Below are 18,992 nucleotides of genomic sequence, written 5' to 3' on the forward strand. Positions count from 1 at the left end.
GTGTACAATAATCTCCTGGTTCTTCTCACTTCACTCTGGATCAATTCATATAAATTCCCAGGTTTTTCTGAAGCCATCCACTTAGTCATTTCTTATAGCACAATAATAATCCATCACAATCATATACCACAACTTGTCCAGCTATTTTCTAATTGATGGACATCCACTCAATTTCCAACTCTTTGCCACCAAAAAAAAGAACTGCTATAAATGTTTTTGTACATAGGTCTTCCCCCACCCCCTTTTATCTTTCTGGGATACAGACCTAGTAGTGGTATTTCTGGGTTAAAGAGTATGCACAATTTTATAGCCCTTTGGGCATAGTACCAAATTGTTCTCCAGAATGATTGGGTCTGTTGACAACTCTACTAACAATGCATTAGTGCCCCTACTTTTCCACATCCCTTCCAACATTTATAATTTTCCTTTTTGTCATCTTAGCCAATTTAATAGATGTGAGGTGGTACCTCTGAGCTGTTTTAATTTGAATTATCTAACCAATAGTAATTTAGAGCATTTTAAATATGATTATAAAAGCTTTGATTTCTTCTTCTGAAAACTGCTCGCTCATATTCTTTGACCACTTATCAATTGGGAAATAGTTCATTTTTAAAAAAATAAATTTGACTCTGTTCTCCATATAATTGAGAAATGAGGCTTTTATCAGAGAAACTTGCTGGAAAAATTCTTTTCCAATTTCCCACTTGCCTTCTAATTTTGTCTGCATTAATTTTATATGTGCACAACCTTTTTAATTTCATGTAATCAAAATTATCCATTATACTTCTTGTAATACTCTCTATCTCTTGTTTGGTCATAAATTCTTCCCTCATCCATAGATCTGACAGATATATTTTTCCGTGCTCCCCTAATTTGCTTATGACACCACACTTCATGTTAAATCTTGTACCCACTCTTAGCTCATGTACAATCTTAGCTCAGTGGTGAGCCATGGTTTACTGATCCCTACATTTGAAGTCCTGGTTTCCTCATTTTTAAAATAACTAACAGAAAGCTTGCACTATTCATCAATCATCAAGCATTTATTAAGCATTTACTCTGTGCTAGGTACTATATTAGCCATCAGGAATACAAAGAAAGGAGACAAATAATCTATTTCTTCAAGAAGACATGTACATATTTCATTTACATACATATAAACCTATATACACACATATGTACATATACATTTACTTATATGTGTGTATGTATATTTTTAACTTCATTATTCAGATTTTCTCTGCTCAGGAAGATCTTTTGGGACCCAGCAGGTCCAGTGGACTTCCGGAAATCATGATTCAAGGACAGTGTGAGTTTCCTGCCTAATGCTCTCCCTTACACCCAAAATATATACACAGGAGGAAGAGCCTAGGCTTTGGAGGGAAGACACTGACCTAAAGGGATTGAAGACAAAATTCAGGAGTTAAATTCTAGAGAGAAGTGAATACAGAGTCATCATGATGGCCATGAGGAGGGAGAAAGAAAACCCCCTATAGACATTTTAATGAGCATTCAAAGCCCAGACTCTGAGTGTTACAGCCTTGCCACCCACGGCCACAGCCTCTGCTTATTAGAGGAGGAAAAATCTCACTTCTGATGGATATAGCCAGAATGTCCAGAAGCTACTGGTTATTGTCATTTTTAGAGATATATGAAAGGATAGTAAAGTTTTAACTCCCCTTTTCCTTTTCTTTTTCCTGCAGCTGGTAGGCATATTCTACAAGACTTTTCTATTTCTTTAAACTGCTTCTAATTCCTGATTTTGTTTCATACCTGTCACAAATGATGTGATTCACATCTGTTTATTATTTGCCTACAGGGTGATTGCAGTGGAAGAAGTCTGCAAATAGTTACAATATACAGAATTAAAGAAAACCATCGTCCACAATATTGAAGTGTTTTTTCTTTTCTTATTTAAAGGCTGAGCTAAAAGAGAGTCTTCTTGGTTTGATTTTATTAATAACTCATATAGACTTTTACCACCCCAGGCTAGCCATCTCTTCAATTCCCACCTGGCTACACTGCATTTCTCCATTATGCCTAGGCTAACTACCTTCCCTTCCCATCCCTCACTTCCATCCCCTTTCAGCTTACTTTTTTCCTGTCATCTTCCCCCATTTGATTGTAAGTTCCTTGAGGGCAGGATCTTGTCTTTCTTTTTTAAAATTTTGTTTCCCCAGTACTTAGCATAGTATTGACATATAGTAGGTGCTTAATAAATGTTTAAAGATTACTTTATAAAAGTTACTAGATACAGAAAAAGACACATTATATGACTCAGTACCCTTTATCCCTAGGCTGCAGAGGCACAAATAAGCAAGATTCAGGTGCCACTTAACACTAGTATTTCAATGAAGACTCCAGCCTACAGAATGAAGGTCAGAGTATGAGGGTGGACCAAGGGAAAGTCATGTGACTTGGGCTACTCATTGAGAAGAGAAAGGTGTCAGAAGAGTGGGAAGAGTGGCCATGACCAGGAGCTGTGTGAAATTCAGAAAGTGGAAGGAAAAGAACAAATATTGTTGTCTTTAGGGTTTTCTCATGGTCAAAGCCTGACTTATAGTACTGTCTGCTGGTTACAAAGTTATATGCAAAATAAATAGAAAAAAACAGGGAAGGTGATTTTTAGAGGAAAACATTAGTTTTCTGGAGAATCAGGAAAGACTTTGCTTAGAAAGTGGTACATGAGTTGAACCTGGAAAGAAATTAGGGATTCTAAGTCACAGAAGAAAAGAATAGATGCTAGGAATTAAGGGCAGTCTACACAAACCTTACTGGGTTGGTGTGAGGAAAGTGCTTTAAGTGAGTTAGGTGGGTTAATGTATAAAGTGCATAATTTAGAATCAGGAGGATTTGAGTTTGAATTCTGCCTCAGACCCTTGTTAGCTGTGACTCTGGGCAAGTTACTTAACCTCTTTCAGTCTCAGTTTTCTCATTTGCAAATTGGCAATAATAATAGCACCTTCTTCACAAGGATCAAATGAGATAATATAGATAAAGGACTTTGCAAACCTTAAAGCCCTGTACAAATGTTAGCGATTATTGTCACTACTACTAACATTGTTTAAAGTGACATAAAAAGTGAGTGGTGGGGGCAGCTGGGTGGTGCAGTGGATAAAGCACCAGCTCTGGATTCAGGAGGACCTGAGTTCAAATCTGGCCTCAGACACTTGACATTTACTAGCTGTGTGACCCTGGGGAAGTCACTTAACCCTCATTGGCCTTCAACAAAACAAAACAAAACAAAACCAAACCAAAAAAAAAGTGAGTGGTTAAGGACAGCAAGGTGATGCAGTAGATAGAGTGCCTAGTCTGGACTTAGGAAGACCTGAGTACAAATCGGACTTAAGACACTTATTAGCTGCATGACCCTAGACAAATCACTTAACCTCTGTTTGCCTCAGTTTCCTCATCTGTAAAATGGGGGTACTAATAGCACCTCTCTCCCAGGGTTTTTATGAGGACCAAATGAGATAATAATTTAAAAGTGCTTAGCATAATGTCTAGTATACAGTAAGAACTATATAAATGTTATCTATTATTGTTGTTATGATGATGATAATTAGATATAAAGTGATTTCATATTCATTAGCTCATTTTGGATCAAGTAGTATAAAGCTGAACTGGACCTTTGAGATCATCTGACCAAATATCTTTAGATAAGAAAACTGAAATCCATTGAGGGGAAATGGCTTGTCTAAATCCATATAGTAATTAAATAGCGGAGCCTATATTTTTAAAAATTAGATTTTTTGTGCATTTTTGTTTACTTCCTAATAATTTTTGGATAGTCTATCTCTTCCCACCCCATCTACTTAAAGAACTTTCCCCTGTAACAATGAAAAACAAACAACAACGATTTTAAGTAAAACAAGCAATATAGACTACATAGGAAACAGGTGAGGCTTAACACCTATCTTTCCTCATCTCTCTAAGGAAAAGAGAGTTCATAAGACTAACTTTCATTTTACAGATAAAGAAACAAAGTCCCAAGGCTTATGACTTGTCCAAGGTAGGAAGCAGCATATCCATGATTTGAAACCAGATATTCTCACACCTATGCACATCTAGGTGGTTCAGTGGATAGCATGCCAACTCTGAAGTCAGAGGACTTGAATTCAAATCTAGCCTCTGGAACTTGCTAGCTGTGTGACTCCAGGCAAGACATTTAACCCTGTTTGCCTTAGTTCTTCATCTGTAAAATGGGCTAGAGAAGAAAATGGCAAACCACTGCAGTATGTTTGCCCAGAAAATCACAAAAAAGGTCACCAAGTATTGGGCATGACTAATTGATTAAACGACAGCAATAAATTCTCACTCCTAATTGAGCATTTCTTTCATTATAGCTACTGTGTCTCATTCTCATCTCTTTTCTGGTGCTGTTTGGTCACTGAAATTATACCATATTCTATTTAATTGTAACATTCATTAAGTTTATATTACTGTAATAATGTATATATAAATCCTCTGCTTCTTTTTGTCTCACTCTGCATCAATTCACACAAATCTTCCCATGTTTCTTAGAATTCCTCTTTATCCTGTCTTACATGTAGTAACATTCCATTATATTCATATACCATAATTTGCTCAGTCATTCTCCAATTGATGGACATATTCTTTGTTTATAGTTTCTCTCAAAAATTGAATTTGAACCCAGGTCCTCTGACTTGAGGCTCAATGTTTTATCTATCATAGCACAATGAGTCACAACAACCCTTTGAGCTGGATGGAGGTAGTTTCCCCATTTTTCCAGAGGAAACTGAAACTCAGGGAAATTAAGCAAATGTCCCAAGGTCATGTAGCTAGTAAACAACAAAATAATAATAGTAGCTTACTTTTATATAATGCTTTAAGTTTTACAAAGCACTTTACAAATATCTTACAACAATCCTGGGAGGAAGTAGGTGCTATTATTTTCCCTGCCTTATAGATGAAGAAATGGAGGCAGGCAGACATTAAAGTGACTTGTCCAAGGTCGCCCAGCTAGTAAGTGTCTGAAGCTGGATTTGAACTCAGGTGTTCCTAACTCCAGGTCTAGCCTATCCACAGTGCCACCTAGCTGCGTCATTGAGCACAGCAAACTTCTGTGTAGTAGGATGTCTTAACCAAAACCTTAAAGTGATCTTAGGCTGCATTGATAGAAGTTTAGTGTCTCGAACTAGGAATTGTCAAAAATTAAACATGTTTCCATTGCCTGTCTCCTACAAAAAAAAATCAATAAACATATCAGAGAAATCAATTTTATAATATCTCCTACAATTTTTGCTTCCATACCTGTCCTCCCACCAAAAAACAAAAACAAAACAAAACAACAACAACAACAACAACAAAAAACCAGATCAGAGAACATAATATCCTACAAGAAAACCTAGATCAGAGACAGACAACAAAAACATAATACTAATTTATTTTGTCCCAAGAAGAAGAAATAGAAGCATGATCATGCGGAGACTCCTTCCCAAGAAGAAGCTCAAAGACTCCCTCTTTCTAAGGATATTTAAGGTTTCTTTGCTCACTAGTTACAGGTTAACTTCATTAGCATGATGCAAATCAACCCAAAGCAAATACTATAATTGTAAATCAGTTAAACAGTACAAATCAGATTAACAGCTGTTAAGGGTTAAAATTCTAGCTAAACTGTCTAAAATATCTAATGAGTGGTCGCCAATAAATTATAAGCTTTAGCAAGAGTTAGACTTTTAAGCATTTATTAAGGAGAATAAGAATTTGGTAAAGAGAGAGAGAAAGGCCTAGATTCCTATCTATTAAAGGGAGAGCACATTTCTAGCTCCCTTCTCCACCAGAGTCCAGAGGAAAGAGCGCGAGACTCAGCGCCAGTCTCTTCCTTCCTCCTCCCACTAGCCCGCGTCAGGAAGTGACGCCAAAGAAAAGACTCCTGGTCTTGCCCTCAAAGACCTTCGCTTCATGGGTGAAACTCTTCTACAGTAAGTCTCCAGCAGGTGGCGTCATTCCAATCGTTACAGTCCCCCCTGTTGTTCCTCAAGAAACAAAATGTTTCCTTGACGGAACAGTAAAAAGAATATAATAACTATTGCTAACTAATAATATGTGAACAACAATATAGAAAAGGAAGAGAGGAAAGTTTTGTCCAGAGGGGTGATTTTTTTTTTTGTCCTCATGAACCGACGCTTTGACATTAGTCTTGCAAAGGGAGGGCCTCTGCAGAGAATACATGTTAAGGGTTAAAATTCTAGCTAAACTGTCTAAAATATCTAATGAGTGGTCGCCAATAAATTATAAGCTTTAGCAAGAGTTAGACTTTTAAGCATTTATTAAGGAGAATAAGAATTTGGTAAAGAGAGAGAGAAAGGCCTAGATTCCTATCTATTAAAGGGAGAGCACATTTCTAGCTCCCTTCTCCACCAGAGTCCAGAGGAAAGAGCGCAAGACTCAGCGCCAGTCTCTTCCTTCCTCCTCCCACTAGCCCGTGTCAGGAAGTGACGCCAAAGAAAAGACTCCTGGTCTTGCCCTCAAAGACCTTCACTTCATGGGTGAAACTCTTCTACAGTAAGTCTCCAGCAGGTGGCGTCATTCCAATCGTTACAGTCCCCCCTGTTGTTCCTCAAGAAACAAAATGTTTCCTTGACGGAACAGTAAAAAGAATATAATAACTATTGCTAACTAATAATATGTGAACAACAATATAGAAAAGGAAGAGAGGAAAGTTTTGTCCAGAGGGGTGATTTTTTTTTTTTGTCCTCATGAACCGACGCTTTGACATTAGTCTTGCAAAGGGAGGGCCTCTGCAGAGAATACATGTTAAGGGTTAAAATTCTAGCTAAACTGTCTAAAATATCTAATGAGTGGTCGCCAATAAATTATAAGCTTTAGCAAGAGTTAGACTTTTAAGCATTTATTAAGGAGAATAAGAATTTGGTAAAGAGAGAGAGAAAGGCCTAGATTCCTATCTATTAAAGGGAGAGCACATTTCTAGCTCCCTTCTCCACCAGAGTCCAGAGGAAAGAGCGCAAGACTCAGCGCCAGTCTCTTCCTTCCTCCTCCCACTAGCCCGTGTCAGGAAGTGACGCCAAAGAAAAGACTCCTGGTCTTGCCCTCAAAGACCTTCGCTTCATGGGTGAAACTCTTCTACAGTAAGTCTCCAGCAGGTGGCGTCATTCCAATCATTACACAGCTCAATTTAAAGCAGATGCTAGGGTTACATTATGTGGAAACCTGAAGGGCTTTATCAAAGACAAGGTTGTCTAAAAGATCAGGAGAACAATAAAATCTATTTACTTTCTTGGGGAAAGAAGATAGTGAATAGGAATTTTAAAGGGGCATTTAAGTTTGTTTATTCTCTTGGGGAAAGTGAATAGGGACTGTCCTGCTTCTGTTTGAAGTCTCTGTAAAAAGGTATTTTGCTCCAATTAATCCAGGGTCTCATAGATTTGACTTGGATAATATGGCAGCTCCATCAAATCTAGGTGATCCATACATTTATATTAACAGAATGTTATAGTCCGGCTGTACTTAGTAAACATATCAGGAGTCTTGTATTCAGATTTCAATACTGCATTTTGGAAAGATCACTGAGAGATGGATCATATTCAGAGAAGGGCAACAAGAATGGTGAAGGCCAGAGAAACCTCAACACAAGGAGAGGTTGAAGGACCTGAGAATGTTTTGCCTGGAAGAGAGAAGACTTAGGGAATATGGTAGCTGTCTTCAAATTTTTAAGACTGTCATGGAAAACAGAGAGGAAAACCTCTCTGCCCCTAAAGGGGGCAGACAATAGGACAAATGAGTAGAAGGGTCATTTTGGGTCCTAACCTGTGATTTCATCAGCATGGTGGAACTCTTAGTGGGGAAATTCCCTTTCTCTCTCTCTCTCTCTCTCTCTCTCTCTCTCTCTCTCTCTCTCTCTCTCTCTCTCTCTCTCTCTCTCTCTCTCTATATATATATATATATATATATATATATATATATATATATATATATATATATACAACTTATCCATGTATAACTTATACTCTTAGAAAATGGATTGGGGAGACCAGGAGTTTAAGGGATGTTTCCATGGTCAGATAGATACCCAGTCTGCATAAGAGGCAGGATTTGAACCCAGTTCTTCCTCACTCCAAGGCCATGATGCCAAGTTGCTTCTCAGGTAAATGTAGCAGAAAGGCAAATTTTGTGTCAACATAAGGAAAAGATTTCCTGACAAAGAGAACTGTCCAAAATGGAAATAGCTGATTCAGGAAGTAGCTGGTCCCCTGTCCCTGTTTGATGTGGGAGACAGGATTCATGTTTCAGGCAGGTGTGGAACTCAGTTCTCTCTGAGGTCCCTTCTAATTCAGGGATTTTATCATTCTAAATGAGCTTCCTGGGTTCACATAGTGAAGCCCAGAACAGAACACAGATGTCCTTTGTCTTAGTTAATGACTCACATTTCTACAGCTTTATAAGGTGTTTTCCCTAATGTAAGTAGGTGATGCCAGTATAATTTTAGGTGTATGAGTATAATAATTACATAGGAGAAAAACCAGAGAGTTAAAACAACTTGCCCAAAGTCACACAGCTAGCAGGCAATAGATTTGGAATAGGAACCAAGGTCCTTTGACTCTAAATTTGGGCCATTTCCCACTATCCCATGTGACCTCCCTACTCTAGCATACTGCCCTTCTTCAGCAAATAGGGGCAGACTCAATGAAAATTTCATTTGTCAGTGACATTGGAAATTGGGGCAGGATCTTTATGTCAATGGATCAGAGAACCTAAACTGGGCTGGCTGCTCAAAACATTCCTGTGTGCCTTTGCCTGTATATCAGGAACAGTTGCAGACACGATTAAGTCCCCATTTTCTGTAGGGTACCATGATGAGCTCTGAGACTATAAAGGAAGGAAGCAAGCATGTATTAAGTACCTACTGTGTGCCAGGAAACAGCTAGGGGGCTTAGTAGATAGAACACTGGGCCTGAAGTCAGGAAGTCCTGAGTTAAAATCCAGTCTTGGACACTCACTAGCTGTGTGACCCTGGGCAAGTCACTTAACTACTTTCTGTCTTAATCTACTGAAGAAGGAAATAGCAAATCACTCTTGTTTCTTTGCCAAGAAAATCCCATAGGCAGTATTGGTGTGCTAGGGTCACAGAGAATCAGATACAACTGAACAACTGAAAAACAACAATGTGCTAGGAATTATGCTAAGCATTTTACACATATTATCCTATTTAACCCTCACAAGTGCTATTATTCTCTCCATTTTATGGTTTAGGAAACTGAGGCAGACAGAGGCTAAGTAACTTCTCCAGGGTCACATAACTAAAAAGCATAGGAGGATGTATTTTACCTCATGCTTTGGGTTTGGTGTCATGGAAAGAGAATTCAGAGGACCTAGGTTCAAATCCCACCTCCAAAGCTAATTCTTTGCATGACATTGGGCAAGTAATTTCCCCCTTTCTGGGCCTCAGATTCCACATTTGCTCTAGTTGGCCTCTGAGCTAGACCTTTGATTTGATGATCCGAGTCCCAGGCTGAATGGACTCAGATTCATCAAGGAAGAGGCCACACAAAGAAAGTAAGGTGGTGGGGGGAAGGGGAAACTGCTAGCCATCATCTGTTTATAAATGAAGTGGAACCCTCAACAAAACCATCTGGACAGCTGGAGGTCACAGATGTTCTCCTGACAGATCAAGCTGAGGAAGTGCTCTGAGAACACAGAGGGAGAGGTAGGGACGTCAGCAGAGACAACACAAAGAAGATGTTTTCACGGTGATTAGTAAAGCAATGTAGTGCAGCATCATTCTGGCTCCAAAACGTGGCTGAGCACTTTTCAAGCAGTAAGTAAGACATGTGGGGAAGAGGGCTCCAGATGGGGTCTGGGTTGAAAGGCAAAGAGAAGCATCATTAGCACTATGAGTATAAGCATAAAGGAAACATTGAGGATGCTATCACATATCCCTAGAGACAGTGGGGTTTGAAGATGATATATTGTGCAGTGAACCATGCCACTAACCCCTCCTCCAAATCTTGGTCAGGAGGCTTGGATTCAAATCCCAGCTCTGCTACTAATTGTGTGACCTTGGGTAAGTCCTATCCCCTACGAAGAGTCTTCAAGATCCCTTCCACAAATATTCTATAGGTTCTTTCCCCTCACCAATATTCTATAGGTCCTTTCCCCTTAATAATCAATCAACAACATTTTTTAATGCTAATTATGAATCAGGTACTGTGCCAGGCACTAGGGCACAAAGAAGTCAACAAGTCAGTAAGAAGTCATTAAGTACTTACAACATACCAGGACTGGGTGCTTTCTCCTGTAGATTTGGATCTGGAGATTTATACCCAGCAGGGACCTGAGAGATCCTCCAGTCATATCAACTAATTTCACAAATGAGGAAACAGCCTCAGAGGGGAGAAATGGCTTCACAGGACCACCACATTTCAGAGTTGGAAGAGACCCAAGAAGTTAACTTAGTCTACTCCATCATAGATATTGTTTTTTACCTTTCCTTGTATCCTTAATACTTGTAAGGTATGGTGCTTAATAAATGCTATTTGACTGACTGACTACTCCATACATTACATAGGTTTATCAGGATTTGTCCATCCAGTCTTTGTCTGAAGAACCTCAGGTAAGGAATGCCTATGACTTTCTGAAGAAGGTAGAGTCTGGGGTAGGATTTAAAGCTCAGTTCTTCCTGACTCCAAGTCAAAAACTCTATCCACCGCACTGCCTTGCTATCATGTCATGTCACATCATGGATACCTTTAATTTCCCTGATATTTTCCAGTGACCTACATGTAAACAAGCAGAAGGATGTACATACCTGAAAATGGAAAATCCCTGCATATCCTTGTGTGAAGCTTTGGTCTGCTGGCACAATCTTGGCCAGAAGTTGGGGTTTGTGGGTTAAAGAGCCCAGTGCTGCTAGAAACCAGCAGTCACCTGTTAAAAGACATGGAAAAATTGCTTGTAGGATTTAATCTCAAGGGTTAGAAAGCACCTCAGAGGTCACCTACTCCAACCTGTACCTGACCAGGAATTCCCTTGACAACATCCCCAACAAGCAGCCATCCAGTCTCTCTCAGAGGGCTCATCATTTCTTAAAATAGCCCATTCCATTCCTGAACAGCTTCATTTACCAGCAAGCCTCTCCCTACACTGATCCAACTGAAACAAGCCTGTCGTAGGAACTCTGCACTGTGAATTTCTCATCACTTTCTCCCAGAATTACAGGACCTAAAGCGAGGAAGCACTTTAGAGATCATCTTAACCAATTTTATAAACAAGGAAACAGAACCCGGCATAGCTGGATTGTGGTGTGTGGAGGGGAGTAAAGCATAAGAAGACTAGAACGGTAAGAATGGGCCAGGATGGGGAGAGCCTTAGAGTTATAAAAGTCAATAATTAAACCTTTAGCAGCCATTGAGGGAGAGTTTGCTTTGGCCTCAACTATCTCAAGTCTCTTCTGCCTTGCAATCTTTGCTCCTCATGCTCCTTTGCTCTGCTGGGTCCTCTTCACTTCTAACATTGCAGGTCGGGATGCTCTAGTCAGGGTGTGGGTTTGGGGAGGAAACCCCACCAGTCCTCACTGGCAGGTCTAGGCTGTGTGACTATGGCTTCAGACTTGATACCTGGGAAGGAAAATGTCATGATCTTACCTGCGCTTCCTTGTTGCATATCAAATTTGCTCATACCATTCAGAATAAAGTGAGGGGACCCGGTCCTCAACGATGCCTTAGAAAGAGAAAAAAGAAGAGCCATGAGCCATGAGCATGGTGTTTTCCTACCATTATGGCCTGGTGATACGTTTTTTTTTCTTTTTTTTTTCTTTTTTTCTTTCTTTTTTTTTTTTTTTGGTGGGGCAATGAGGGTTAAGTGAACTTGCCCAAGGTCACACAGCTAGTAAGTATCAAGTTTCTGAGGCCAGATTTGAATCCAGGTCCTCCTGATTCCAGGACCAGTACTTTATCCACTGTGCCACCTAGCTGCCCCTCTGGTGATATGTTTTTCAGGATATAAGGTCATTCTTAACTAGGTGTCTAAAATCTCATTTGAGAACCTTTTAGCTTAGTCCTCGGATTTTGCCTTTAATCAATCAGTCAATAAACATTTATGAAGTATCTGGCACTGTGCTAAAGACTGGGGACACAAAGAGAGCTCCAACAAATGCCAGTTAGCACCAATTACTGAGCAGACTGGCACCTCGTCATTAAGTAATATTCAGAAACACAAAGAATCTGAATCCCTATGTAGTAGTTTATGAACAAAAGAGTTGGTTTTAATACATAACAAAAACTGAGCAAATGTAATACAAACTAAATGACATTTATTTGTACAAATTTATAACAATTAATAGGAATAAGACATTTAAATTCAACAAACAATTATTAAGAATTACCATGAATGAAGCACTGTGAAAGGTACTGGGTGTATGAGTATGAAGAATTATATTATCCTCTGCCTTGCAACTGCCTTCTCCCATTGATGAGCTCCTCTTGGGACTTCCATTTGGGGGAAGGGCCCAAGCTAACCAGTCTTCGTTCCTCTTTTCATTCTGCTGATCACTTTCATAACTCTGATCCCTTGTTAGCCTCCATCCCGCACCCTACCCCCATTGACAGCTCCACCTCCCATTCCTATTCATCTTTCTTTCATGTGTTATCTTCCTTGATTAGTATGTAAGCTCACTGAGGGGAAGGTTTATCATTCTTTTTGTCCAAATCTCTACCCCGAAGTGCTCTTCATAGTGTGTGGCACATCATAAGAACCTAAGAAATGCATATTGCTTTGCCTTGTCTTCCCTGCTTTCAGGGACCTTATGATCTGAAAGGAGAGGAGATTTCAGAAACATAGAAATTTTACATTTTAAATATTTGTATTAACCCAGGGTTCAAAGGTCATTTGCATGAGACTCTTCTCCTTGGTGGAGATTAGTTGTACAGTGTTCAATGCCTGTGAGGAGAATGGAGTTGGTAAGAGCTTGGGATGGGAGAGATCCTTGGCTTCTGATTTCTAGCTTCAAGAGGAAAGGCAGATGATTCCAGATTCTCTTTAGGGAAAGGTCCCTCAAGGGACAGAGGGATTCTGGAAAGAAGTGAACAGATAGAATGATCATGTCACTATCCCCAGCTTACTACACTAGAGATTTGGGGGCATTTCCCCTGGGGTGAGTTCTCAGACTCTCTCTTGGTTGACCAGAGCTATCTCACTCCTAGTGTGAGAGTTCATTTACTTTGCATATTGTCTGGTATATTCTCATCTGTATACTTGCTCTGATTTCTGTTTGCTTTCACCTTGTATAAATGTTTATTTATCATTCACTACGTATGATCTTTGTGGAACTGGCATTTAGTGACAAGTTAAGCCTCAGCCATATAGCTTGGGGGTGTTCCTTCATTGTTATGGAAAACAATCAGGATTAAAGCTTGAACCTAAAAATTATAACCTCTTGACTAACAACATCTAGAGGGCAGATAGGTATAATTTTAGCCTAGTACTTCCTCTCTGAGAAGAACAGAGTGGCCAATGTCTAGCACCAAGCTCTTGTTTCCCCTCCTAGCAGGAATCAAAGACTCTCTTCAAGAAGAGTGAGCCCAGGTACTGTAAGCAATGTATACTGATTCTCAATGAATGATTGTTCAGTTTTCAATGTGAGTATTTACACTTTGGAAATCAGCAAATGCTATAAATCTGGACTTGATTTGTTGTTTTGTTGATTGTCTAGACTTAAGAAAGTGATGGAGAAAATGTTAATAAACAGATTAAACTTAAAACTATATGCTATAGAGCAAAACTTAAACTGTGAGTTGCAACCCCACATGGGGTCATGTAATTGAATATGGGGGTTGTGAAAAATTTGGCATGAATACCTATTTTATATACCTATATATCCAGAGTCACATAAAAATTTCTTGGGCAAAAAGGGATTGTAAGTGGAAAAAGTTTAAGAGGTCCGCTATAGAGCCTGGCCCTAGAGTCAGGAGGACTTGAGTTCAAATCTGATCTCAGATACTATTAGTGTGACCCTGAGCAAGTCACCTAACCCCAATTGCCTACACACACACACACACACACACACATCCTGCATAAACTTTTTTTCAGAGCTGATTGTTAAACATTTACCTGTACATCTCTGGATGGGTGGAGGAGACTGTAAGTATCTCTTCATGCCTCCCTTTGAGCCACATCTAGATAGACCCATGTGAACACATACCCTACATAAACAACAAGACACACTTATCCCTTACACTGGCCTAGTAGGTCTCTCACTTCCAAATCATATGTCATTATTCTGCTAAATGTGCAAATGAACACCAAATTATTCCTCAGTTAATGACCCCTTAATGGAGATTGATTCAGAAGTATTCTCTCTGTAAATTAAAATGGTCTATCTAGGGACATTTTCTGAAACAGAAATTATAATTCCTCTTATGTTGCCCAGTCAGAATACTACTTTCCCTAATTTAATTCAATTCAATTAGATAAATATTTATTAAGTTCCTACTATAAGCAAGACATCATTCTAGGTTCTGGGAATACAAAGACAAAACCAAAATTGTTCCTATCCTCATGGAGTTTACATTCTACTAACCTCAAAGTGGTTCAGTCAAATCATCTCAAAAGAGAGAATAGCATTTGGACTGGGACAAATGTCATAATTTTCTTAAAAAGGGAAGAGAATGGAGTTTAAACTCTGTAGACCAGGGATCTTGACTGTTATTCCTAGAATAATTTTAGTCTGAGCATTGCTATCTAGAAGGTGCAATGGTGATCACAATCATGCTTAGCTAACTTTACTTCCTTATTTGACAGAGTTACTAGACTGGTAGAGTAGAAGCAGGCTATAAATATGGTTTACCAAGGTTTTAGTGAAGCATTTAGCAGCCTTGCATGTTATTCTTTGATGAAGAGATGTCAGCTTAGATGATAACACTAGATGAATTCAGAATAGATTAAATGACAAGATACCAAGTGTAGTCATTAATGGTTGCATGCCATCATTCTAGGAGGTTTACAGTGGACTGGTCCTGTACTGTTTAACATTTTTATCAGTAACTCAGATAAAGGCTTAGGCAGCATCCTTAGCATATTTTCAGGTAATGTAATCTTGGGACAGATAACTAACTCACTGTATTCCAAGGGTAGTATCCAATAAATCTTGACAGGCTAGAACATTGGGTTGAATATTATGAGATGAAATTTAATAGTGATAAACACACTATTTTATATTTGAATTCCAAAACATCAATCTCACAATTACAATGTACCAGAGGTCTGGCTATAAAACAATTTTCCCTGAGAAGATCTGGAGGTTGCAATGGACTTCAACTTCATGTGAATTGACAATGTGATATGGCAGGCAAAAATGTTACAAAAATCTAGGGCTGTGTTAAGAGAGGTATTTGTCATTGTTGTTGTTCAATCTTTCAGTGCTACCCTACTCTTCTTCAAACCATGGACTCTTATGGGGTTTTCTTAGCAAGGATACTGGTATGGTTTGCCATTTCCTTTTCTTCCTTTCGTCAGAACTCTCTACTATAATCTGTCTTTCTTGGGTAACCCTGCATAGCATAGTTCACAATTCATTGAGTTATGCAAGCCCTTTTGCCATAACAAGGCAGTGATCCAGGAAGAAAAGAGAGTTATAGTTTCCATGAATAAAGGAAATGATAGTTTTACTGGGGGAGAGAAGGGACCTCAGTGGCCATCTAGTTATATCTATTTATATAAACACACACACACACACACACACACACACATATATGACCATTTCATCATAGATTTTCTGGAACAGTCTTGGTTTTCAATATTTTGCTCTGTCTACCAATTGTGGTAAAATTATTAGAATTCGGCTGACTCATTTGGGAGGGGCCACACCTGGCCTGCCCTGAAGTTACGTATTCTACTGAGGTCAGAAGGAGAAGCCTCTCTCCAAAGGCAGTTTTTGAAGGACCTCCCCTTTTGGGGGAGGAAAATTAGATGCTCACTGAGGGGAGGCTGAGGCTCTTCCGGAGCTCTCTTGTACGGCCCCTCCCAAATGAGTCAGCTGAATCCTAATAATTTTACCTCACAATTATTAAGAGAATCCTGGGTTGGACCAGATGTTCCAATGTTCACTTTGAAAAATATGCTCACTATGCCCATGGTCCCCATCAAGAGAGCAGAGGAGGGAGGACTGAAGCAAAGAAAATCTTAGACTCTTGTATATGTAGTTTTAGCTCTTGCCAGCCTCACTCATCTCACAATGGACCATAATAACAGCTGCCATTCATACAGCAAGTTTAGCTTTGCAAATTAGGCTAGGTTTATTTAGGTTTCTGTATGTTATCTTATTTGAGCCATACAGCACTGAACTACTCTACTGTTCCTTCTAATTCTGTTCCAGGCAATGCAAGGCTAATGCTCCTTTCCTAAGGTAAGACTACAAATACATGAAGAATCTCTCACCAAGCTAAAGATAGGATCAACAGGATCGAGGATTTAGAACTGGCCGTGACATTAAAGGTCACCGAGTCCAACCCTTTCTCTCTTCCCCCTCCCTGCCCCCACTTTCTAGATGAGAACAATGAGGCTCAAACAAGTTAAGTGACTTGCCCCCATTAGATTATGAGTTCCTTGAGAGAAGAGCCTTTCTTTTTGCTTCTTTTTGTATCCTTGATGCTTAGTACAGTGGTTGGTATACAGTAGATGCTTAGTACAGTAGGTGGCACAGCAGATAGAGCACTGGACCAGGAGTCAAGAAGATCTGAATTCAAATCCAGCCTCAGATACTTCCTAGCTGTGTGACCCTGGACAAGTCACAACCCTGTTTGCCTTAGTTTCCTCATCTGTAAAATGAGCAGGAGAAGGAAATTGCAATCTGCTCCAGTATTTTTGCCAAGATAATACCAAATAGGGTCATGAAGAGTCAGACATAACTGAAATGACTCAACAACAACAAATGCACTTAAATAAATGTTTATGACTAACTCACCCAAGATCATGGATTATGAGGGATTCAAACCCAGGTGCTTTGATTCTAAATTCTATTCCCTTCCCACATTACAACATTGCCTCCATAATTAGGTAGATGCTATTTTTAATAGCCCAGCTATTTCTTTATTCAAAGTCCAGTGCATTTTCCACAGAAGAGAGAACAGGATTGGCCCCTTCAATTCCACACTGATCAGGTGGAATGTCACATCTAGCTATGTGTCTACTTGGAGAGTAGTTATACAATGGCATTGACCCCAGGTGACAGAAGTGGAAGAAATGGATAGCAGGGGCAGAGATGAAGATTAGGCCAAAGAGAAAACCTTCCTAACATAGCTATTCAGCAGTGGAATAGGTGATGTGGGTTTGCCTTCCTTAGAAACAGTCAAGCGCTGCTAGATTCCTCAGACTTGTTCTCTAGAGCACATGGTAGAGGGACTTGTTCTCCAGCTACTTGTTGGCCTTTGAGATTTCTTCCAACTCTGAGATTCCCTGATTCTGTGACCTTTATTTGTCTCTTCCACTGGTCCCCTGACTGGGTTGGAAATCAACCACAATTCCCTTCGCATGTTTTACTCTGTGAGTTTGAAAGGAGAAGCCAGGGATTGGAAGAGGTGGAAGGGGATAACACTTTTCAGGAATTTTTTTCTTCTCTCTCTCTTTTTTTTTCCAGTGGTTCTAACAGCTATATGATCAACACATCAAAAGATCTTTTTGTTTTTTTCTGGTCATTCATATCTCCAGTGACCTTTTCTCATTCCATTTATATTGGGAATGTCAAGATTAATGTGATTCAAGTCAGTATGTCCATTCCTGAGTCAATGGAAAAAGATCTCACATTTAGCATACTAAGAGCTAAGTAAACTTCTAAGGAGCCTAAAAACTGTATGAGTTTTAGCATCCTCTATTTCCTTTCCTGTCTCTCTGCCACTGTCACTGCAGATGCCAGAGTGATTCCCAGAACAAAGGACTGTTTTATGCATTCCATGGGTTTCTTTGTTCATCCAGTGGCAAGCACACTGGATATGTTCATATCCGGCGATAAGCCTTTCTTTGCTTAACTAGGCTAGTCTTCAGAATCTGTTACTACAACCATTCCAGATTTTTTTTTTTTGGGGGGTGGGCTGGGCAATAAGAGTTAAGTGACTTGCCCGTCACACAGCTAGTAAGTGTCAAGTGTCTGAGGCCAGATTTGAACTCAGGTACTCCTGAATCCAGGGCTAGTGCTTTATCCACTGTGCCACCTAGCTGCCCCCTCCAGAAATCTTTTTAACTTGGGTGAACCTTCTGGAGCTTATGCTCAGCTGGCATAGCCTTTGAGAGCTCACAGATACTGCCATGCCATGGGAAACATCAGAGGATGACTTTGTGGGGCATCACTATTGGGGATATTCATTTAAAATCATTTAAAAATATTTTATCCTAAAGTTTTGTTTGAAATAAAGAGTTATACTCCTGCAAAGAATGTTGGTTACTGCTACACTATCCACTGGGGCAGCTAGTTGATACAATGGATAGAACACTTGTCTGGGACTCAGTAAGGTTCATCTTCCTGAGTTCAATTCCAACATCAGATGTTAGCTGTGTGACTCTGGGCAAGTCACTTAACTCTAATTGCTTCAGTTCCTCATTTGTAAAATGAGCTGGAGAAGGAAGAGGGAAACCAGTCCAGTATCTTTGCCAAGAAAACCCCAAATGGGGTCGTGAAGAGTTGGACACAAGTGATAAGACTAACAACAACAAACACTGTCCACTAAACCATATTGCTTTTCCAAGATAAGCCTGTCTCCCTGAAATCTATCACAATGTCTGTGTTACTTCCAACAGGTAATTAAGGATATCTAGGGGATTATGCCCATGTCCTTTGCTACAATGGATGGAGATCTTCAAGTGTCTCCTCTCTTTACCCTACCTCAATAGCTAATATTAATATTAATTAGAGGCAGGTAAGTGATGTAGTGTATAGAATGCTGGACCTGGAGTCAGGAAAACCTGAGTTCAAATCTAGTTCCAGACAATTACTAGCTGTGGGACCCTGAGCAAGTCACTTAACC

At 39.6% G+C, this 18,992-nt stretch overlaps 1 protein-coding gene across 1 annotated transcript in view; it reads right to left on the reverse strand.

The window, feature by feature from the left end:
- CAPN13 (calpain 13) overlaps window positions 1–18,992 on the reverse strand; it is a 118,647-nt gene that overhangs the window by 53,578 nt on the left and 46,077 nt on the right. The window contains exons 3-5 of the mRNA XM_043980997.1: window positions 15,023–15,033; window positions 11,625–11,689; window positions 10,790–10,908 (exon numbers count right to left, since the gene is read on the reverse strand). Coding sequence (XP_043836932.1) covers window positions 10,790–10,908; window positions 11,625–11,689; window positions 15,023–15,033 — 195 coding nt within the window. The remainder of the gene's footprint in view (window positions 1–10,789; window positions 10,909–11,624; window positions 11,690–15,022; window positions 15,034–18,992) is intronic.

This window comes from Dromiciops gliroides, chromosome 2 (genome assembly GCF_019393635.1).
Source record: "Dromiciops gliroides isolate mDroGli1 chromosome 2, mDroGli1.pri, whole genome shotgun sequence".
In the NCBI taxonomy this organism is placed as follows: Eukaryota; Metazoa; Chordata; class Mammalia; order Microbiotheria; family Microbiotheriidae; genus Dromiciops; species Dromiciops gliroides.